At 38.0% G+C, this 19540-nt stretch overlaps 2 protein-coding genes across 4 annotated transcripts in view; one reads left to right on the top strand and one right to left on the bottom strand.

Annotated features, from left to right (window-relative positions):
* The first annotated feature begins 2529 nt into the window (after positions 1–2529).
* LOC119693523 lies at positions 2530–11092 on the top strand. Its single transcript, XM_038117251.2, has 2 exons — positions 2530–2811; positions 10144–11092. Exons 1-2 carry the CDS (start codon positions 2545–2547, stop codon positions 10348–10350), a joined length of 474 nt encoding a protein of 157 aa, XP_037973179.2. The 5' UTR covers positions 2530–2544; the 3' UTR covers positions 10351–11092.
* Positions 11093–11160: 68 nt separating this feature from the next.
* Positions 11161–19540, bottom strand: part of LOC105396132 (protein split ends) — an 87307-nt gene continuing 78927 nt past the window's right edge. For 2 of the 3 annotated variants that reach the window (XM_038117183.2, XM_038117186.2), the window contains 9 exons: positions 19203–19354; positions 16627–16691; positions 16453–16524; positions 16137–16243; positions 15716–15831; positions 15189–15331; positions 14768–14968; positions 14144–14302; positions 11161–13882 (listed from right to left, as the gene is read on the bottom strand). In XM_038117183.2, the coding sequence (XP_037973111.2) occupies positions 13754–13882; positions 14144–14302; positions 14768–14968; positions 15189–15331; positions 15716–15831; positions 16137–16243; positions 16453–16524; positions 16627–16691; positions 19203–19354 (1144 nt within the window). In that variant the 3' untranslated portion in view covers positions 11161–13753. The remainder of the gene's footprint in view (positions 13883–14143; positions 14303–14767; positions 14969–15188; positions 15332–15715; positions 15832–16136; positions 16244–16452; positions 16525–16626; positions 16692–19202; positions 19355–19540) is intronic. The other variant, XM_038117185.2, reaches the window with a different exon arrangement.

Here is a 19540-nt window from a genome sequence, read left to right as displayed (position 1 = left end):
TAGGACACCAAACTGAAACTCAACGAGAACGTGCCGCATTCCTAAACCAGCAGACTCAGATGTGGCCAGCCAGTCAGCAGTCAGCACGCATGCAGAGCAGCACTCTACAAGCTTCTGACGGTTGATCACAGAGGGCGCTTAGGTGTTTGTGTGGCCCCCTCTAGCGGATTTCAAAGAATTCGAATAGTATCAAAGACTTATAGAATATAGGACATTGACTTATATATTACTAGATATAGGAACTTACTGGAAAATTCGTATTTCAGGCAAGAGAAGTTTCAAAGTGAAGATGCAGAGATTAATAAAATGGTTACTGTACGATTGCTACTTACTATTAAATTTGATATGTAGTTTAGAATAGGTCATTGATTTAATTTTTACATATATTACTTATGAGCTGAAATACTTCTTCTTCTTCAGGAGCCATCTACTATCGTAGGTCGGCTATCATTATGGCCACTTGGGCCCGGAAGTCGCAGCTCGGAATAGATCTATGGTGGACATATTGAACCATTAGGCGAGGTTCTGTAGCCAGTGGGTCTTCTACGGCCAGATCTTCTTATGCCCTGTATTTTTCCTATAATAGGTGCTATGAATATGTATAATGCCCTGAAATACTATGAAAATGAATCATTAAATATTGATTCTGTCACTGTGCAGTGCTGTGCAGTATGCGTTTAGGAAGATAAATATGGCGGCAACTTCCAAATCTCTAATTTTGGACACTTCCTGAAATAGAGGCATAGCGGGCGGCATGGTAGCTGTCAACTCTACGCAGACTGACGTATGTCACACCGGTATCAGGATTCTGGGATTCTGTATCCAAAAGACGACAAGAAAATAATACTAATTTAATACCTACATACTGCACTTGTATATAAAAGCATAAATAACGTCCCTACTTTTTATAATAAAATGCATATCAGTTAGCTGTTGAAAGAATGATAATTGTAGTTAGTATCTTATTAATATTAATTTAGAAAAGTCAAACAGTAACATTAAATTAAACATAAACAAATGGTTTAGATGCATGGTAACAACTCATAACAAGTAGTGTAGAGACACATTGATTCAATCAGCGCAATGATTGTGCACAAATCACAATTGACACAAATCGCCACGACTATGAAGCTACCAACATCGGTTGATCAAATTGAACGCTAATAGATAGAATAATAGAAAAGGTCATACTAAATTTTACGGCCAATGGCAAATTAACATCAGGACAAACTCTGACAAGTACATATTACCCTTTGTATAAATATGTTTCGTAAAAATCATGCAATAACTAATAGTTATTTAACAGATCTCAGAAAAAAAATCATCAATAACCCATAGACTCTGTCATAGTAAATAGTAGGTATGCCGCTTTTTTGCCCGACTGATACGTTACAAGTTGTCGGTGTTAAACACAAGATATATGAACTAGGGTTTCTCACCGTGGTCAATATGCTAATAGTTAGGTACTATCATCATTATATGAGTACCATTTAACTAACAAAAGATAGATACAATAATATAAACATGTATAAAAATACATAAAAACGCATTTTTTACCTGGAGATTGTTGAAAGATTTTTGTTGAAAGATTAGTCTCATAAGATAAGATAAGAGTGACAAGTCCAAGTCACAAGTTTAATATTAGTGTCGAAGTTTAAAATAACGTTTTGCGCAAGCGTCGAGCTGGCGCATGCGCGGTGGCGGCTCCGAGGGAACTTGTAAATGAATGAAACGAAAGATGCGGCGGCATTACGTAACTCCTCCACATTGATCCAACGGGAATGGGCGGGAAAACTAGCCACTGCACTTTACCTATAATATTATGATCAAGTTAAGTAGTTCTTCCATATAAAATAAAAAACATTGAATAAGTACGTTAATAAGTCGTATATATGCCGAAAAAAATCTGTAAAACCATGTAAATTGTAGAAGTGCAGCGCAATTTTGTTCCTAGTCAGATTTTCACAGTAGCTATGATACAAAAATGTAGAATTACTGACCACTTAATTTATTGTAACTTTTTCATGCTCAAATAGTTTCGAAAAATACATCACAGTCCTAAGTATGGCGGAAATGTTATGTATGACTTTATGACAGCATACTCGTATAACAAGGTCATTGAGGCTGAAAGGCTCGGCTCGTGTCAAGTGCTGCAAGTTGCTGAAGGCTCTACTAACAAACATCTGGTGTGTTCATGTAATATTCACCCCGCTAGTTACCATTACCTTCAATATTGGACGAGCTTCTCGCATTAAAGGCTATACGACAAATTACACTGAAGTTTTACGTTATTCATGTATCTAAGCTAAATATTTTCCTGTGGTTGCCGTGATAATGAAGGGGTAATATATAGAGAACTTTAAGAGATACTTCTACCTAGAAATAGTTTATACATAACTATGAATAAAACAGAGTGTTCGGTTAGGTTACTAGGTACATACACACACAACTTATATCAAGGAAGCAAAGATTTGAATTGTGTAAGTGAATAACAATAATACCCCATGCAGGCCTTCCAAATGCCCGGGACACCATGGTCCCTAGATGGTAAAGACACAACATAATTATAATAATAAATTTGCTTTATTTATTATTATCAATTACCTAACCATAATATCACACATAAATATTTCACAAAAACGCAGCAGTTTCGTTCGGTCGCAGTGTACAGACAAAGGCTGGGCGGGCGGCGACGGCGCCCCGCGAGCCAGAGCCGCGCCGCCGCCCGCCCAGCCCAGTCGCGTCACACTCCCAGTGTTTGTTGTGATATCACCGCTAAAACTCCTGCAGAGGACATCAGATTATTGCACAGTGAGTACCTACATAAATGTTATAAGGTCCGTCTGTGATTTTATGAATGTAGATCGTAGGTACCTAAATTTTTTTCAGGGTGCTGTAAATTTTATCTTTTGTGAGGTATATAATTATGTATGTTATTCAGTAAGTAGGTCTTAGGTATGCTACAATAGGTATTTAAGATTTATAACTGAGGAGTTTTACATATAATACAGGTAAAATAATTATATTGGTTTACGTAATACGGTATTTTTCTTTTTGAAGAAAAGTACTTTTTAAGTCTTAGTACAATTATTTCACTCTTTCAATCACAACGAAACCTTATAATTTTAAATTACTTTACTTGCCTACTATTTATGTAGATATAGGTAGTCGTTTAGCCTTTCCCTAATTAGTGTTGCCCTGAATTTCGAGTGTAATGTGCGTAAGGGGGGCGGGCGGCAGACGAAGTAAGGCTTTGAAGGATCATGAAGGATTGCCAGGGGTCATCGAACCCTCTGTTAGGTCGATGGGAATCGAGGGCTGAATTTTCATCAGACATACTTTACAGTTTGTGATTATAAGGAAAAAAATGGTACATTTTATCTGAACTCTGTGCTTGTCCAATAGCTATGTATACAGGTTATATAACAACTATTAGTACAGGATATACGTACTTAAATAGTATTGTACTTAACTTAAATAAAAAAAACGTCCATCTAAATATAACCGAGCTGAAGCTTTTTCGTATGTATAAACGTGACTTGACAAAAACGTGGAAACCATCCAAACAATCTTGTAAGAGTGTTAGTAGCATACTTGGTACAGTGACAGGTTCATTATCATTTAAAGTAGGTACGTAGCACCTACACAACACAGTTCTCATGAATGGTTTGTTTTTATTTCTCTGCGTTTAGCCAAGTGCTTAAAGTAAGTAGAATCTCATTATCCTACTGTAGACCAATTAAACGTCGGAAAGATTAGCTATTTTATTTTATACAATAGAGATAAATCTTTCGTTTTCTTATTGCTCAGGTTTTGAACTTTCCCTTCGTTTCAGTAAAATGCCAAAATATACCAAATATATCTTTAGTGTCTAGGGTAGGTACTTACCTGGTACTTACCTCTTCATATGGCATCGCCGTGGGACAACCTGTATAGCACATAAAGTAGGTAAAGCACCGAAACTTGATAACACAAAGCTGCTATAACCAGTTTTCATAACTAGGCCGACCTACGAATAGTAGATGCTACCGTTAAATCAATTTAAACCTTCATAGCATTCATATTTATGAGTTTTGTCGAAAGTTCGGAAAATAAACAAAGTCCATATTGAGCTGATGGTGATATCATGGAAGTAATATGTACTAATACCTACCTACATATATTACTTCCATACTTAATATTCTTCCATGGGTGATATCCACTTAGTAACATCAGTCTATCTAATGTGTAACGTTTTCATAGATTTAGGATGGAGTAGGAACATTCCCCGACTTGCGAACTAAAAACTATAAAATTAAATGCTTACCCGTTTTAACTCATCATATATTATTTATAAAGGGTAGTTATAATCTGCAAAAAACTCAAATAAATGAACATATCTAATAATAAATGGAGAGTAGAAGGTTACTGAATAATGAAATGGTTGGTTTCTGCTTCCTATTACGGATATAAATAAAGTCCTAACGCTATCGATTTCCACATACAAACGTTAAAATTATTGATCGTTAGTTCTACTTTTTTGTCGTTGGATAAAATATGTCTATCGGTACCGTGAAGGAAATAAAAATACATAGGTACATGCTCACGTCTGTAATCTCCCAAGGGATAGTCAGAGGTGACACGCAAGGGAACCTTTTCGCTGTACATTTGTACTCACGTGATAGGTATCGCGCCGTATCGTCCGTTTTGAATTAGTAGGTACAAGTATTAGCACTTAGTATACATATCTTATATTGCAATAACGAATGTTTGAAAACGCAACAGAACTATTACAGCTACACGCAATACGCTCCCGGTTGACAGTTGACAGCTGGCGCCGAGTCAAACCGTTTAGAACCTCTAACGTGCGCGCACGCATGTGTTACTGTGTGATCGTGTCTCGCACTGTTGCCTGAGTTAAGTGAACTTGACAAAGTTTAACTGTAACCGTTACTGTTACGTTTGTTTAGCACACCTACATTCCTGTTGCACCTCACTAAATATCATGTAAGTAAGGTCTCAATCTCAATGTTATAATGTATATTTATGTATAATAATAAACAAACATAGGTACACTAAGGGGTAGATAAACCTGACCCCCCTCAGAAGCATTGTTAGTATCAGAGGGGGGTCAGGTTTCTCTGCACCTGACCGTACCTACATACAATAACATCCATGAAATATATATTCAGTTCTTGTCTTTATGTAAATTTAAAGGAGTAAGTAAGTACTTAAATAAATAAACTATTACTTTTATACCTATGGGTATATTTATTAATACCTTATAACTCAATGTATACCTATGAGTAGATTACTGGGGTAATATTTTGTGTAAAGATATTCGTTTTACTTAATTGAGTAATAAATGATATTCCCTAAGCATGTAAGTGGACACCATGGGGCAATATTCACTCGCTCGACATAATCTCAACACACGATATGTCGCATACTACTTAATAAATATCGAGTGATCGAAATACGCCTCCCAGTGCGTATGTTATAACATACGCTGTACACACGGTGTTTTGTACACAAATTACCATCATTGTCCACGCGTGTAATCTACTCGTAGCTGCGACATTTTCCGCCCATTACAAAATTACGTATCACTGACCTAGTTACTGCGTGAACTGTGAATCTATTCGTATTCCCCAGACTACGAACATGTGTGTAGGTAAGGTAAGTATAGCATTAGAAGCGAGCAATATATTCGTAAATATCGAACAGATCTTATCATGGATATTAGGAATCGTAATAAATGGGCTGGGAGAAAAATATTCCAAGCCTTTTAAAATCCGAAGCTTCCGGGCAAAAGCTTAATGACTGCTGACATCAAATATCCGCTCGTAGTAAATGTTCGCAGCCAGTAGTCGGTCTGTTTGTCGTTCTATCATAATGCTGAATATTCGACCTATAACGTGGTTGCACCGAGCGAATATTTATTATAATCAGCACCTTAATGTTTAACTAATTATTTTTGGTTATGTTCTACTGTGCCGATTCGAGTGACCACTATGGTCTACTAAACTCTTTAGATAATCTCTGCTAAGAGCCCACAAGGCCTTTGCACTGCTCATACTGATGCTGTCACGTACCTACCCACTGCAGAAAAGAGGTTAAGTTAACTTAAATTTATTCTCTAGATCAACTGATTACATTAACTTAATACAAGAGTAAGCTACCTAAGTGATTCAGACTCATAAGTTAGATTTGTACGATTCTTTTTCAAAATATCTGAACTCTTTGAGAGTTTTTAATTCCTGGTACCTATTTGGCAGTTTTATAATTTTTCCATAACATTATATTTAATTAAGTTTTACATAAGTACCTACCAACCTATTTATTCTGAAGGGAAATGCAGATCAGAACCTATTCATTTTTTACACTAGCTTTTGTTACAGATGTGTATTTACCTACCAACCTATTTATTCTGAAGGGAAATGCAGATCAATAGGATCTATTTCTGTGAGTCAAGTTTTAGTTGTCAGCGTTTGAATCAGTAATGGCTATAAATCGATCTAAATGACCAAATAAATCTGAATCTACGTTGGTATTCTGCATGCAACTATATCAGTCTCAAGTAGGTAGGTAGAGGTGTAGTAAGTTATAGTAATAGTATTTTATTTAATTATTATCATAACATGCATAGCAGTATTTTAACCATTATTCACCAACGGAATAGTAAAACGATAATATGATGATATTTTGATAAATAACTATTTTATGGAAAATATAAACATTAGATAAACACTGTATAAATGACGTGGGCAGTAGGTAAAGGCCGCAGTCCAAAGTGGAAAAAGATAGAGTTAAGTATAAAACTACAAGAACAGGTCACGGCCGCCTGCCTCGTGCCCGCTCTATGGGCCGCTCTGTCGTCTGACAAACTTATGTAGAGACATTTCTATTCGAATTTCGATAGAGTTGCTTCATAATGTAGGTACAGTTCTCCCATATTAATAATGCGCATGCAAATCTTCGCAAACTGTCGTATTCCCGGAAACACCCGAATCATTGAATCGTCGAGCCTTAAACAAAGCACTTGCATTTTGATTCTTGTTCGAAAGAAATAGTAGTCAATATCATGTGACACATAATCGAAAACAATTTGGGCGGTCGGTGGCTGTCACCGATCAGTCAAAGGTCTCAAGGTCAAGATCAATATTACTTTTGTGGAATTATAAAGAGCTGCAATTACACATCGTTCTTGTTATTTTTTTCAAATGTGAATTTAATTTCAACTTTAATTATTTTTGACGACGCCATATTATGAGGCACATTTAAGAATAAAATATACGTCACATTGATAGACTTCACTTTGCCAATAAAGCCACACCCAAAAGACTAACCCCCTTATTCATAGAAAAGTTACAATACGTTTTAACTAATACACTGTTTTGTCCCTCTCTGTCAAAGAACAAATTGTTCTTTGTTGGAGAGGGACAAAACAGTTTATTAGTTAAAATGTTTTGTAACTTCTCTATGAATAAGGGGGTAAGTTTGTAATTGTAATATTATTGTGAATGATCAGCGCTGTAAATACTTTTGAACTGAGATTTTAATGTAAACATTTTTATTAATGTGAAATAATCAGTGCTGTAAATACTTTTGAACTGAGATTTAAAAATTTTAATGTAAACCTGTGTTTGAAATCCATTTCTCCTTATAATATAAACCTTGTGTTATTCAAACCTTCTTTCATCCATCTTTACATCAGCTTCAGTAAGACACTTGAAAAGTACCTACTGTAACGTTTTCGAAGTAAATTTTAATATTATGGAATATTATGAATTATCGAATCAAATTTCGTTACTGATAAATCAATTATCTCTTTTAGCACCAATTACATAATTCTACTAAAATTTCACGAAGAAAATGCACTTATCCACTCTAAATACATAATAGTTTTCTAATGCTCGGGAATACGACCGTTGCCGAACAATGACGAAGATTTCTATGTGCATTATCAATTTTGGGGAACTGTATACGTCTTGAGTCTTGACTCTTGAGTTACGTAAGTGTTCTTGTAAATAGCTACACCACAAAATGTGCGCAAAGTATAAACCACATCCAGTGATAATACTTTATACGAAAGTTAATTTGATCCTACGAAACTTTGCCTTCAAGACTTTTCACCTTAGGAAAAAAACTGAAACATATAAATTGCAAATTTTTCTATTTTATATGATGATAAAACGCCCCATTTACTTTTAAGGTCAAAGGGGGCGTTTTTGGTGGAAGATGACTGCAGTTTTATGAGAACTATACGCTTAGCACTGCTGCACTAACCACCAGACGGATCTATCGCGTATCGATCGATGCCAGAGATATGCTTGTCTAAGATCGATGCCGATGGCGGCTCTCCGAAATATCGTTTTCGTGAACTAGAGTGACCCTCCTGTACCTGATCATAATCATAAGTCAACTTATAGCCTCATGGCATAGCCTATGACCGCGGTCAGAGAACCCGGACCTACCTGCCATGAACTCACATTGTTATTGATCAAACGATAGAAAACTTCAGCTAAACCAATATCGATACCACAGCCACGCTCCATCGAAGCTATGGTGTTTGCATTTTGAAATAAATAGGTGATTATTATTATAAAGAAATTGTTTCAAATAGTTAAGTACACGTATATATAACTTAAAATAAGTTGGTAAGTAACTTTGTAAGTACCTACATTTATGAACTAATCCAGGACTTAAACTCGATTTATATGAAAACTTTCAAAACTTCAGCATTCCCGGGTAATCTTATCTTTAGCATAGCATAGGACGTGTGTGTTGCGTTGCGTATGTCCCAGTTGTAATTGGGTCACTATAGTATACGCAGTACGTACCTAGGTACATAACTACATCACACACTGATTAGTTGATGAAGTTACTTTTTGCCGCACGTCCTGTACCTAATCGGTCGTAAAGACTGTCATAAAATAAAAAACATTGAGTTTGTTAAATTCTGTAGGTAAGTACCTGTAGTTTGGTAGGTATGTAGGTAAGTAAGCAAAATAATAAGACTGAGCATTATTTTATTGAACCAACAAACGTCGAATCACCGTGCTAACGGCGAAGCATTCATTCGGCGAACCAACTCTCGGAACATCATAGATATTCATTAACCATAGATTATTAATTCGACACCATGATTTCGACTTATTGACATCAATTTGTCTTCCAGGGTGTCAGGAAGGTGTCAGGTTAGTAAATAAATAATTTAACTTCGACACAAAATTTAATTTTAGTCGCAATGACCGAATTTAGGACAAAAACTACTATTATACATGTAGACGTGACGACTACACTGTTGGCAGGCATATCACTGCTGTTGATAGGGTACGTCTTGAGCAGACCGCCGAGAAAACCGTCTCTGAACAGCATCCTTAGTCCCTACACCAACTTCCCATACCCTTGCAGTCAGCAGCCAGGTCAGTCCAAGGATTCCGATGAAATCATAAAAGGTTACAAAAAACTTAAGAAGTACTTACATAGCAACAAAGCTTTGACACTTCTTAGTTGATTTCCTTAGAGTTTGATCGTTTTTACCATATTATCAGTCATCATCATCAGTCTAACCGGATCCTACTGTTTAAAAATTATTAAGTAAATAGTCTGACCGGGTTCTACAGTTTTATTTATTATTATTTAGTTGGTGTTTGGTAAAGTTTTCTTATGGCGTTACGTTAGTAACTTGATGCTGAATCGTCAACCGTGTTGTTCATTGTTTCGGTCACGCCCGCAACTTGCTAACTCTACATTATTGTATGCACTGGTACATTCACCTCGGTTTCTGAATACTTAGTTAGAAATCATGCAACAATTTAGGTCGTAGGTCCTTATTCTAGTGTCGTCTACCTAACCTATTTCTTTCGTAAAAAAAATACTAACTGAGGTGACTCTACTATACCTAATACTGTAATTACCCATCTGCCATCTAGGTACTTGAATTCAAAGTTCAATCATTATAAAAGGGCACTTCTCAGGGCCCTTCGCAATGCCAAACCATTTTAGGGCCTTAAATATTTATGGGCGTGAGTAATTAGGGTGTGACAAAACCAATTAAGGCATAGCATCTATCGACTTACCATGGCCAACATAACATCAAGAGCTTCCAAACTTAAATCCACTGCAACCTTGTCCTAACCAGCAATCTTTTAATTCCAGAGCATCAACATGACGTCGCCAGCCATCACCAAGTCGCCCGACAACCAGAAGGGAGAGAAGAAGTCGCCGAGCCACTCCGCCGGGGCGCCGGCGGAGGCCGCGGCCACCGAGCCCGCCGCGGCCAGTGCGCCCGCGCCGCCCGCAGAGACCTTCAGCTGGCTGCGGATCTTCAAGCTGGCCGACCTCATGATGAAGCAGGGCTGCTAGATCACTAGGCCCAAGCAGAAGAATGAAAGGAACATCGTGAACCAACTTGCTATCGAAACTTTCGGCAACGATATTAATCGCATGATTGAAGGTTGGTCGGTCATATTGTAGGTATCCATTGTTACAATATTAATGTTTAGAGGTTTCTGTCGAGTCCTTTCTATACTAATTCACTACATAATATGGTATTAGTAGAATAGGTAATATATTTTTATTGTTAAAATACTTTAAGGATTTCTCATTTTATCTGTTGTTACTTGTTGCTAGCATTCCTTTTCTTGGGATTTGTTTTCTATCTAGTCTTACTTGTTATAGATTTCGATTTTTATAATGTACCAAATGTTGGCATCTTATTTTTCACATATAACTGACTCCCTGTTTATGATTCTTATTCGAAATCTATCTTGATGTTCTACTGTTGTAGTTTAGATGTGGGACTTTTGAGTCCTATGAGAGGATCCAGTTGCGTTAGGTATAGTTAATTAGAAGTCAATTTTAGGATAATTAACACAGCATTTAAGTTACTTATATAGAAAAGTATAGATCATTTCAAAAGTGCATGTGATAATAATAGTGAGTACCGTTGTTTGTAGTTTTTTTGTGGAGGCTGATATATGATAAATTACGCTGTTTGTTTCGTTTTTGGAAATCTGTGAATCAGGACTTTACAAGTTATATTTTATTCCAATTATGTAGACTGTTGAATGAATTTAAATAAATTCCTATTGATCTTACCAAACTATCTTGTTGTTTTAATTTTATTTCCGATCTTAATCTAAATGGAAGGTGATATAATATAATTGAAACAAATTTTTCATGTAATATTTTTTTAATAGTATTGGTAGGTAGGAGGTACATAACACGCAGGAGTCTGGGTTTGTTTGGATAAAGGGAAGTAAAGATACAATACTATTTGCAATATGTACAAAATATACAATTATCTCTAGATCCTAGCATAAACTATAATTATGATCACAATATTTTTTTAACGTTACGCTCTGTATAATTAAAGAATCAATGAGAAGAGTGTCGGCGGCGGCGGCGGCGCGGGTCGCGGGCAGGCAGCGGGCACCCCTCGCTTGAGATCAAATTGTTACTCTATTATAAACTCTATCATCTCGCACACACAGCCCGCTGCCCCGCCCCGAGCGCGCCGCCCGCCCTCGCCGCACCCCGCCCTACTACACCCATGAAACATTAACAAAACCATATTATACTTCTCATGTTTCAAATGATTAAGCTGTACACATGGATGGGTCTGCATTATACGAACTGAAACAACTTCTCTCTTAATTATTGGATCAAATACAATCATTAAAGAAATATGTACGAAATATTAATTATTAGTAATTGACATCAAACAGGGGGATCTCTAAGCTTTGCAGCGAACAATCTAAAATAGGCATGTCATATACGTATATAGAAATAATAATTAAGTCAAATTTAAATTTCAAAGTTTAGAGACCCCTTTCCAGGATTAGCTCTCGGGATGTAATTGTTTGCGAGACAGAGTCCACCACTCACAGAACCTCCCGAAAAAGTAAATCATATACTACAACTGTAGTAAGTTAACGCCGTCAAGCAACTAACTACATCTCATTAAACACAAATTATAAAACTGTAGCTACTAATAACAAATTGTATCGTAATAATAATAAACACCTCTGTAATAATTCTCATTCGTTATCTATGTTATAATATTTTAAATATCAAGCCTAAATAGAGTACCACTATAGTTTAATGAAGAGCTATTTACACTGAATACCTTTTGAAGGGATCCAAGTAAGAATAAATAGAATTTACATCGTAGGACATGTCGGCTCTGTATGTATTAATGGACGAAGTGACGAGTTCGTTAGTGTTGCTCCTATCTAAGTCGAGAACTGCTTGCGACGGAAACTTACTCTCAATATACCATATTAATCAAATCTTAAAAAGAATATACATAAATACCTGTGCTGCTATTTATTTTCTATAGTATACATAGATAATTACGACACATAAAATATTTGTACTTTATTTTACGTACGACGACGAGTCGCACAATATTCTAACTAGGTTAACTAGGTAAAATGATTGTTAAAACACATGGTGATAGGGAAAATATTTTAACGATCAAAAATAAAGCGATCGGACTCTATGCAGACAAAGTGACGGCATATGAGAAGTACAATATTGTTTTTATGGTGATGACCTATCGAATTTAAACGGGGTAGAAAATAAGAGTTGAACCGAGACGTTCAGGATTAACCTAATAAATGAAACTTATAAGTGAAGATCGCGGCGGTGCGGGATGGTAGTGGCGATGTCCACGCGAGGCGCCGCCGCCGCCGCCTGCTAGCAGCCGCGCCAACACATTTACTACCCCGTAACAGATCTTACAAGTTTATCGCTTCATTCATTATAAGTTTAACTATCTTTCGTCTGTTACAGGGTAATAAATGTAAGATAATCGAGGATAAATCATATGCATGTATAACTCCATACATCGCGCACTTATAATATATTTACATGATTCATGTTTGAAATTTATGCACGCATAGTTCACAGATAGTGGACATTCAAGCAGTACCATCCCGTAGTGCACAGTTGTAGTCCGATACAGAACATCCCTAATTGTATATTTAGCGAACAATAAAACGTTTTTTCATCGACATCTAACTAGTAAAACATTGCTTGTTGTTTACATACTGGAGGCCGCTGGGCCTCCTCGCGCGCGCGATATGCACTATATCACTACCATAAAGTCTAAAAGTCAGAATCACAGATTATTTTCCATGTGTATTTTTCTGTTTTATACTTTACATTAAATTACTTTTATGTTTAATCTTACAAAAAATTCACTCGACCCAGTAATTATTAGTTTTCCGTTACCTACCATAGTGATCTAAGCGAATAAATCAAAGTCCGTATCGATAGTTCAGTATTTACACAATTTAAATTACGTTAGACCTACTCACTTAAAACAAAATAACAATATACACTAACAATAAAAAATGCTCGATAGATTTGCCACTCATCATATCGTAACCCAAAATTAAATATATCAACCAACGTCCTCATTTATTATCTTTTTTATTTTTATAATATATAAATTTAAACTCCGAATAACGTCGATCCCAGTCGACCATAACAAAAGTATTTTACAAATAAGCTATGACTTATATCTAGCACTTACATAAGTGACGGCGGCTTAGCAACTAGCGGGGGGCGGGGCCCCCCGGAGCGTCCGGGGACTGCTCCAGTACTCAATTCCACAACGGTTCATAAGACAGATCAACTAGAGTGTGAGTCTCGACACTGCCAGGTCGTACGACAGTGTGGGAAAATAAATGTAAAACAAAAGGGTAGAAATGTTCACAACCTGGCGTTATATACAATGCGTGAATGCGTGCGGCGCCGGTCACACGGTGGCGATGACGATGAGCAGGTGCGCGATGTCGGCCACGCGGTGCATGAGGTCGGGCGCGATGCGGCTCAGGTTCTCGTTCGCGAAGTCGCACGACGGGAAGATGTGCACCGTGTACATCGCCTATAACAAACAAACATTACGTTATTTACTTTACCAACAAGACGTTTCGATGGCTGAAGAAGACAATGTTTCAAATTCTTAGATTTCAGATGTGGGCACGCACGACTTATCGCCATAATCTGGCAAGGACTATAATTATGTCATTTCACATTTGTGGCCTGGCGCATGAAAAGAGTCCCTTGAACGACGTGCCAACTGCCCGATGGACAGTCAGCGACCGGCAACTAATCGGGCTGACCGTAGTTCCGGTGTGAAGGTTACCTGGTGGTGTCCGGGCGGCGCCACGTTGACGATGCCGGCGGCCTGCTTGCGCTGCAGGTAGGTGATGAAGCCGGCCGTGAGGTTGGTGCTCTGCTGCAGCACGTCCATGTGGTCGCGCCCGCACGGCAGCGCCAGCAGAATGCAGTGTTCGTTCTCCATCTAAAGGAGAAGAGTTATGGTTAGGTTAATAGAATGCAAGTTGAAGAGGCAGTGGCTCCGGACACATTTGGGTCTGGGTTTAAGAAACATGGCTCAGGGTGTCTCGCAAGCATGTACTGAATACATACCACCGACAACTCGTTTCTTTTTTCTGAATACTGTAACCTTAGTTGGTAAAATACAATACAATCCTCTTTATTTGCACCAAAACAGAAAATTGCTTATAGCAATTTCTACCTGACAACCATTGGATCGAAGAGAGTTAATAATACAAAACAGCCTTATAATATCTAAAGGAAGAACATCGATTGGGAATTAATTTATTTCATTATTTTCTTTCTGACCCTTATTCAAAGACCGATGAATGCCATCTTTACATATTCACAGCTTTCCTGTAGGTGCAATGATTATAAAAGCTGCGTGTTTCTATTTTTCCTTTATAATAGGATGGTGTACGTGGCTTACCTTCATCTTGCGATGCACCTGGTCGAGCTGCGCGGGCTCGAGGCGCATGCGCTGGGCGATGCGCAGCGGCGGCGTGGAGCCGTCCGTGTGGCGCGGCAGCGTGTCGCCCGCCACGCACGGGTTGCCGCCCACGAAGTGCATCTGCACCGCCGCCGAGTCGTTCTTGAGCGCGAGCAGCCCCTGCCACATCACCGGGTAGCGCTGGAATAAAAACACCGATTGTTAGTTCACAAGTGTTATGTACTCGCATGGGTCTCGTATTTTTATATTTACCACACTCTGTGTCATTTGAACAATCCAGTCATCAAAATTAAGCTCTGATCAGAATGGTTCAATAACTATGGTTCTCCCAAGTCTAAAAATTAGTCACAATAATCCTCCTATAAATATTGTAAAGAGTATAATCGTAAGTAGTACATACCCTCAACAGCATCTGCAGCGAGTCAGCCTCGCGCGGCACCTGCGAAGCGTGCGGCGGGCCGGGCGTGGCGGAGGGCGGCAGCGCGGAGGGCGGGCGGCCCGCGTGGGCGGGAGGCGGCGAGCGACCGCCCACTACTCCGTACACTGTACAGAAGATTTTAATTTTAAATTCCTTGCTGCAGGGGGACAGGTGTTTAGACCATATTTGACTAACAGATTACCCTCGTTATTCATAGAAAAGTTAGACCATTTTAGCTATGAACTGTTTTTTCCCTCTCTATCAAGGGGTTAGAATCAAACGTGCTAACGGATTAGTGTTTTCTACACAGTATTAGACCTAATATATATGAGGAGACATCATTATATTACGAGTTTCGTGCAGCTGATATATCCTTTTCCTTGTGTCGATAGCCCAACTTACTATGACTGTAGTTCATTATTATATCGTTAGTAAATTATGACTGGTCTAACATCTAAGTAGATGCTCAATAAGAGTGATAAATGATAAGAATAGTGTTGTCTACTAACTGATGAGTCGGTCAGCGGGCGCGGGCGAGTGCGCGGGGCGCGGCACGCGGGCGGACGGCGGCCGGCGCAGCTCTAGCGGCGGGGCGGGCGCCTCCGAGCCCTCCGCTTCCAGGGATCTGGGGCAAACATGACAGGCTGAGGTTAGACAAACTGTTGGCTCAGTAAATATACGATGAAATTACGACTCCAAACTTCGAAACAAGCTGTTGGCCGGCTTGAATCAGACGGTTACGATAATTAAAACTATCTAAGAAGGTCTGACCATATTTATACAAAGGTTGTTGAATCATTAAACATAAAGAGTACAGGGGAGAAAGAACCACTGCAGTAGATAATGTAAAATACTAAAAGAATATGCATTAGCAAGTCTATTTTCATGATCTTTGTGATCTTCAGAAGTAGATCCAGATATAGTACATACCTTGTGTATGGTGACGGCGACGCCCTGTTCTCGTGTTGCGTCGCGTGGAAGTGTTGTTGGAACATCTGGTAGTGTTGTCGCGAGAAGTGCGGGTACATGCCGTCGCCCTGAACGAAATACACACATTTAGAATCATAGATATTAGTTTAAAATTAGTCAGTACTACATAAGAAGTAGCTAACTAGATAGTTGCATAATGAAAAGAAAAAAGAGTACTGATATAAAATCTTAATAAAAAAAACACTGAAAGGATACTAATAGGAGACACGCAAAATAAATGTAGAGTAGGTAAATGGTAAAAGTGTGATTTTATTACATTGTGATATACCGGCGTGACGGGTGAAGTCTGTTGGTGGGCCGGCGGCGGACTTCGGACTAATTCCGCTGGCTGTTCCGGTTAGCATGGACAGAGTTAACCATTCAATACAACTAGTTACAGCTAAACAGTGTTGCTAAATCGTGTTAGAAGATAAAGATAACGGTAACTTACCAAAGCAATCTGGCCTTGTGGGCTGACGTTTGGTACACTTGTGACGTTCATCCGTGCGGCAGTGCCTGATGGAACAAACAAAATAGGGAATATGCAAGTGGTTCAAATAAAGGTCAAATATTATTTATAATAAACTTTGTTGTTTCATAACTACGACTCCATCATTATTTTTGATTATAATTTATTTTTGAGCAAGTAAATGAAGTTGAAAAGTACAAAAAAACTTCGGTAAATTCTAACTTCCGAGAAACGTCACCCATTTTCTTAGGGCGGATGTGACGTCATAATTCTTTATATATCAATCTCAGAATAATAACTTCTTTGCGTTTGCGTATAGTTAAATAAATGTCAAGTGTAAACAAAGAAATGTTAATGTCACCGAGTATTTGTGATGCTCGTTGTAATCAGATACGATGGATCACATAAAAATTCTTCCAATACGAGTAGATCCTAGCCTCCTATAACCTCTCCACTTCTTGTTTGATATGCTTGTTTGTTTGCAAAGTTTAGGACTTTTTATATTTTTTGTTGGTAGTGTATGGGCTGCCACTAGTTGTTCTATTGTAATGAGGCGTAAACAGCCATTCGCTAGTCAACGAGCCACTCAAATATGCTCCATATTGCAACACAATAAAATTAAATTTGTATTGTAAGTATTATGACATGAACATGACACAAGTTGCTCTTTCTACTTTTAGGTTATAATGGCAGTCGTTAGTATATTTCAAAAGTTGTTATTTTTTTCTAAATTAAGTTATGGAAGAATTCTCGTAATCAGAAGAACTGGACACATTAAATTTATTACGCAGTATGAACGAGTAAACTGTGGCCAGCTGCGGAAAAGGACAGCGAAGACTATTGAAAAGTCGAGAGCCGTGTGCCCAAATATTAGGGAATATGCATATATTTTTATACTCTTATTCGATAGTTTAGATAAGGGGGTTTAGACCTTTGAGATATGCACAATGGTTCCATTCAAGAGAGCCAGGTGCAGGTTCTTACACCCCCACAGATAATAGAATAGAATGACCCACTAACCCTAGTCTCTCTTACTGAGAACCAAAGTTACAGTAAGTACTTACATACAATACAAATATTACTTTATATTCATATTGCCATAATAGCGTAATTTTGTGTACAAAGGTCCTCTGGTTTGCGCGCTCCCATTTCAAAAGAGCCACTAGCAGCTATTTACGAGCTCCCATTAGAAAACAGCCACTGGTCACACTTTATACACTTCCTTTTTCGTTTGTTACCATGACAACATTGGTTTGTTGAAAATACAAAAGTATACTCTGTGATTACTTGATTAGGTAAAAAATCTATGCCGACTGACGGGACTCATTATTCTGAGCCGTGAAATTAAACGATTATGACGTCACGACAGCCCGCCATCCTGACGGGAATGGACAACATTTCAAAAAACTAAAGCTGCTATAAATCGAAAACCATTTCGAGATTTAACTCTAAAGGCCACAAAAAAAATGTTTTTGTATTTTTTGGATGTAGCATTTTCGAGAAAATCATAAAATAGTAAAAAAGTGCTGATGACCTCATGCATCAGGTGCGATGCATTTTGATGATCAAAGCCCATAGATTTAAAAACAAAGTAACTGTCATTTTCATTTTTGATTGACGTTGACGTTTTATCGTGACGTTGTTGTTTGTTTGGGTCATTTTCATTAATTCTGTTCTGACACTTTCGTACTATTTTTTTTATTTTTTATTAAGAGATGACCTCAATATAATATGTCCCAGAGCATGCCACCGCATACACAGCTGAAAAATGCTTCTGCTTATTTTTTTACATGATAAGTACCTTTCCATTCCCACTTTCCATCATCAGAAATATCAATGTCATTTGAAAATAACCCATTTGTTGGTTGGCATGTAAACAAAGTTTAAATGTCACTTGTCAGTGTCATTTATGTTTTTTTTCGAAACTCAGGCAATAGACAAAAATAAAAATTGAGCCGAATATGTGACGTCTCTTCCGGTTTTAAAATAATTAACTTTAAAGTTAAAAATAACATGCAAAAATTAATGAATATACAAAATAAAAAAATACGGGTCCACTAATTTTCTATAAACTTTCCGAATAGCTAATAAAAATATAGGGTAAAGAAAATGAAATGTTGTCCATTTCAAAGTGGTCGTGATGGTTGTAATTTTTTAACTTTCTTTAAAATACCTTAAATTACTTATTTTGGCGTTGAATTTTTTTTTACTATAATAAAGTGATGTAAAACTATCCAATAAAAGTATAAAAAAAAATTACGCATATTCCCTATTGTGTAATTATTTGTCTGAAGGGCAAAATACATAACATAATGGTAAGACTGCAAAATTTCCCAATGTCGTAGAACAACCAGCATTGGGCCGCAAGGCGCGCATAACAAGACATGGCATAATAACTGCCTGCGTTGCGCTTGCTCACATCGCGCGTCCTCGAAAGAGAGGACGACGGAAAACTTTTTCCTCTTCTTGTCATGTGCGTCTTGCGCCCCGTGCTCCTGTATAAAGAGTTGTGCTGAAATATGGCTGGTTTATTCATGCTGCAAGTAGGTATAAGGTACCTGGATGGTGGTGTGGCAGATGCTTGAGGTGTGGGTGCGCGGGCAGCGGCGGCGGCGGCGGCGGCGGCGGGTGGTGCGCGCCGCGCGGCAGCGACGCCGTGCCCGCGTACAGCGGCCGGTACGCGCTGCCCGCCGCGCCTCCCTCGCCCGCACTGGAATACACAAACAACGTTAAACTATGCGTAGAGCATACACACTGCTAGATATTTTATGAAGCAGACAACTTGTTATCGTCATTCGGATGAGACGGTCAATACACAAACTGGAATTTTATAAAATTAAATGAATATACATATAATTATGACTAAGTCAGTGTGTGAATTAATAACATCAAGTTA

This window comes from Plutella xylostella, chromosome 3 (genome assembly GCF_932276165.1).
Source record: "Plutella xylostella chromosome 3, ilPluXylo3.1, whole genome shotgun sequence".
In the NCBI taxonomy this organism is placed as follows: Eukaryota; Metazoa; Arthropoda; class Insecta; order Lepidoptera; family Plutellidae; genus Plutella; species Plutella xylostella.
The sequence above is the reverse complement of the archived record's forward strand: the minus strand, read 5'-3'. Positions and strand labels throughout refer to the sequence as shown.

What these genes read in the sequence shown, in the direction of transcription:
- LOC119693523 (XM_038117251.2), top strand. Translation starts at nt 2,545, where the DNA reads ATGGTAAAGACACAACATAATTATAATAATAAATTTGCTTTATTTATT. An exon ending in GGACATCAGATTATTGCACA is followed by an intron (nt 2,812 to 10,143) that starts GTGAGTACCTAC and finishes TTTTAATTCCAG; the next exon opens with AGCATCAACATGACGTCGCC.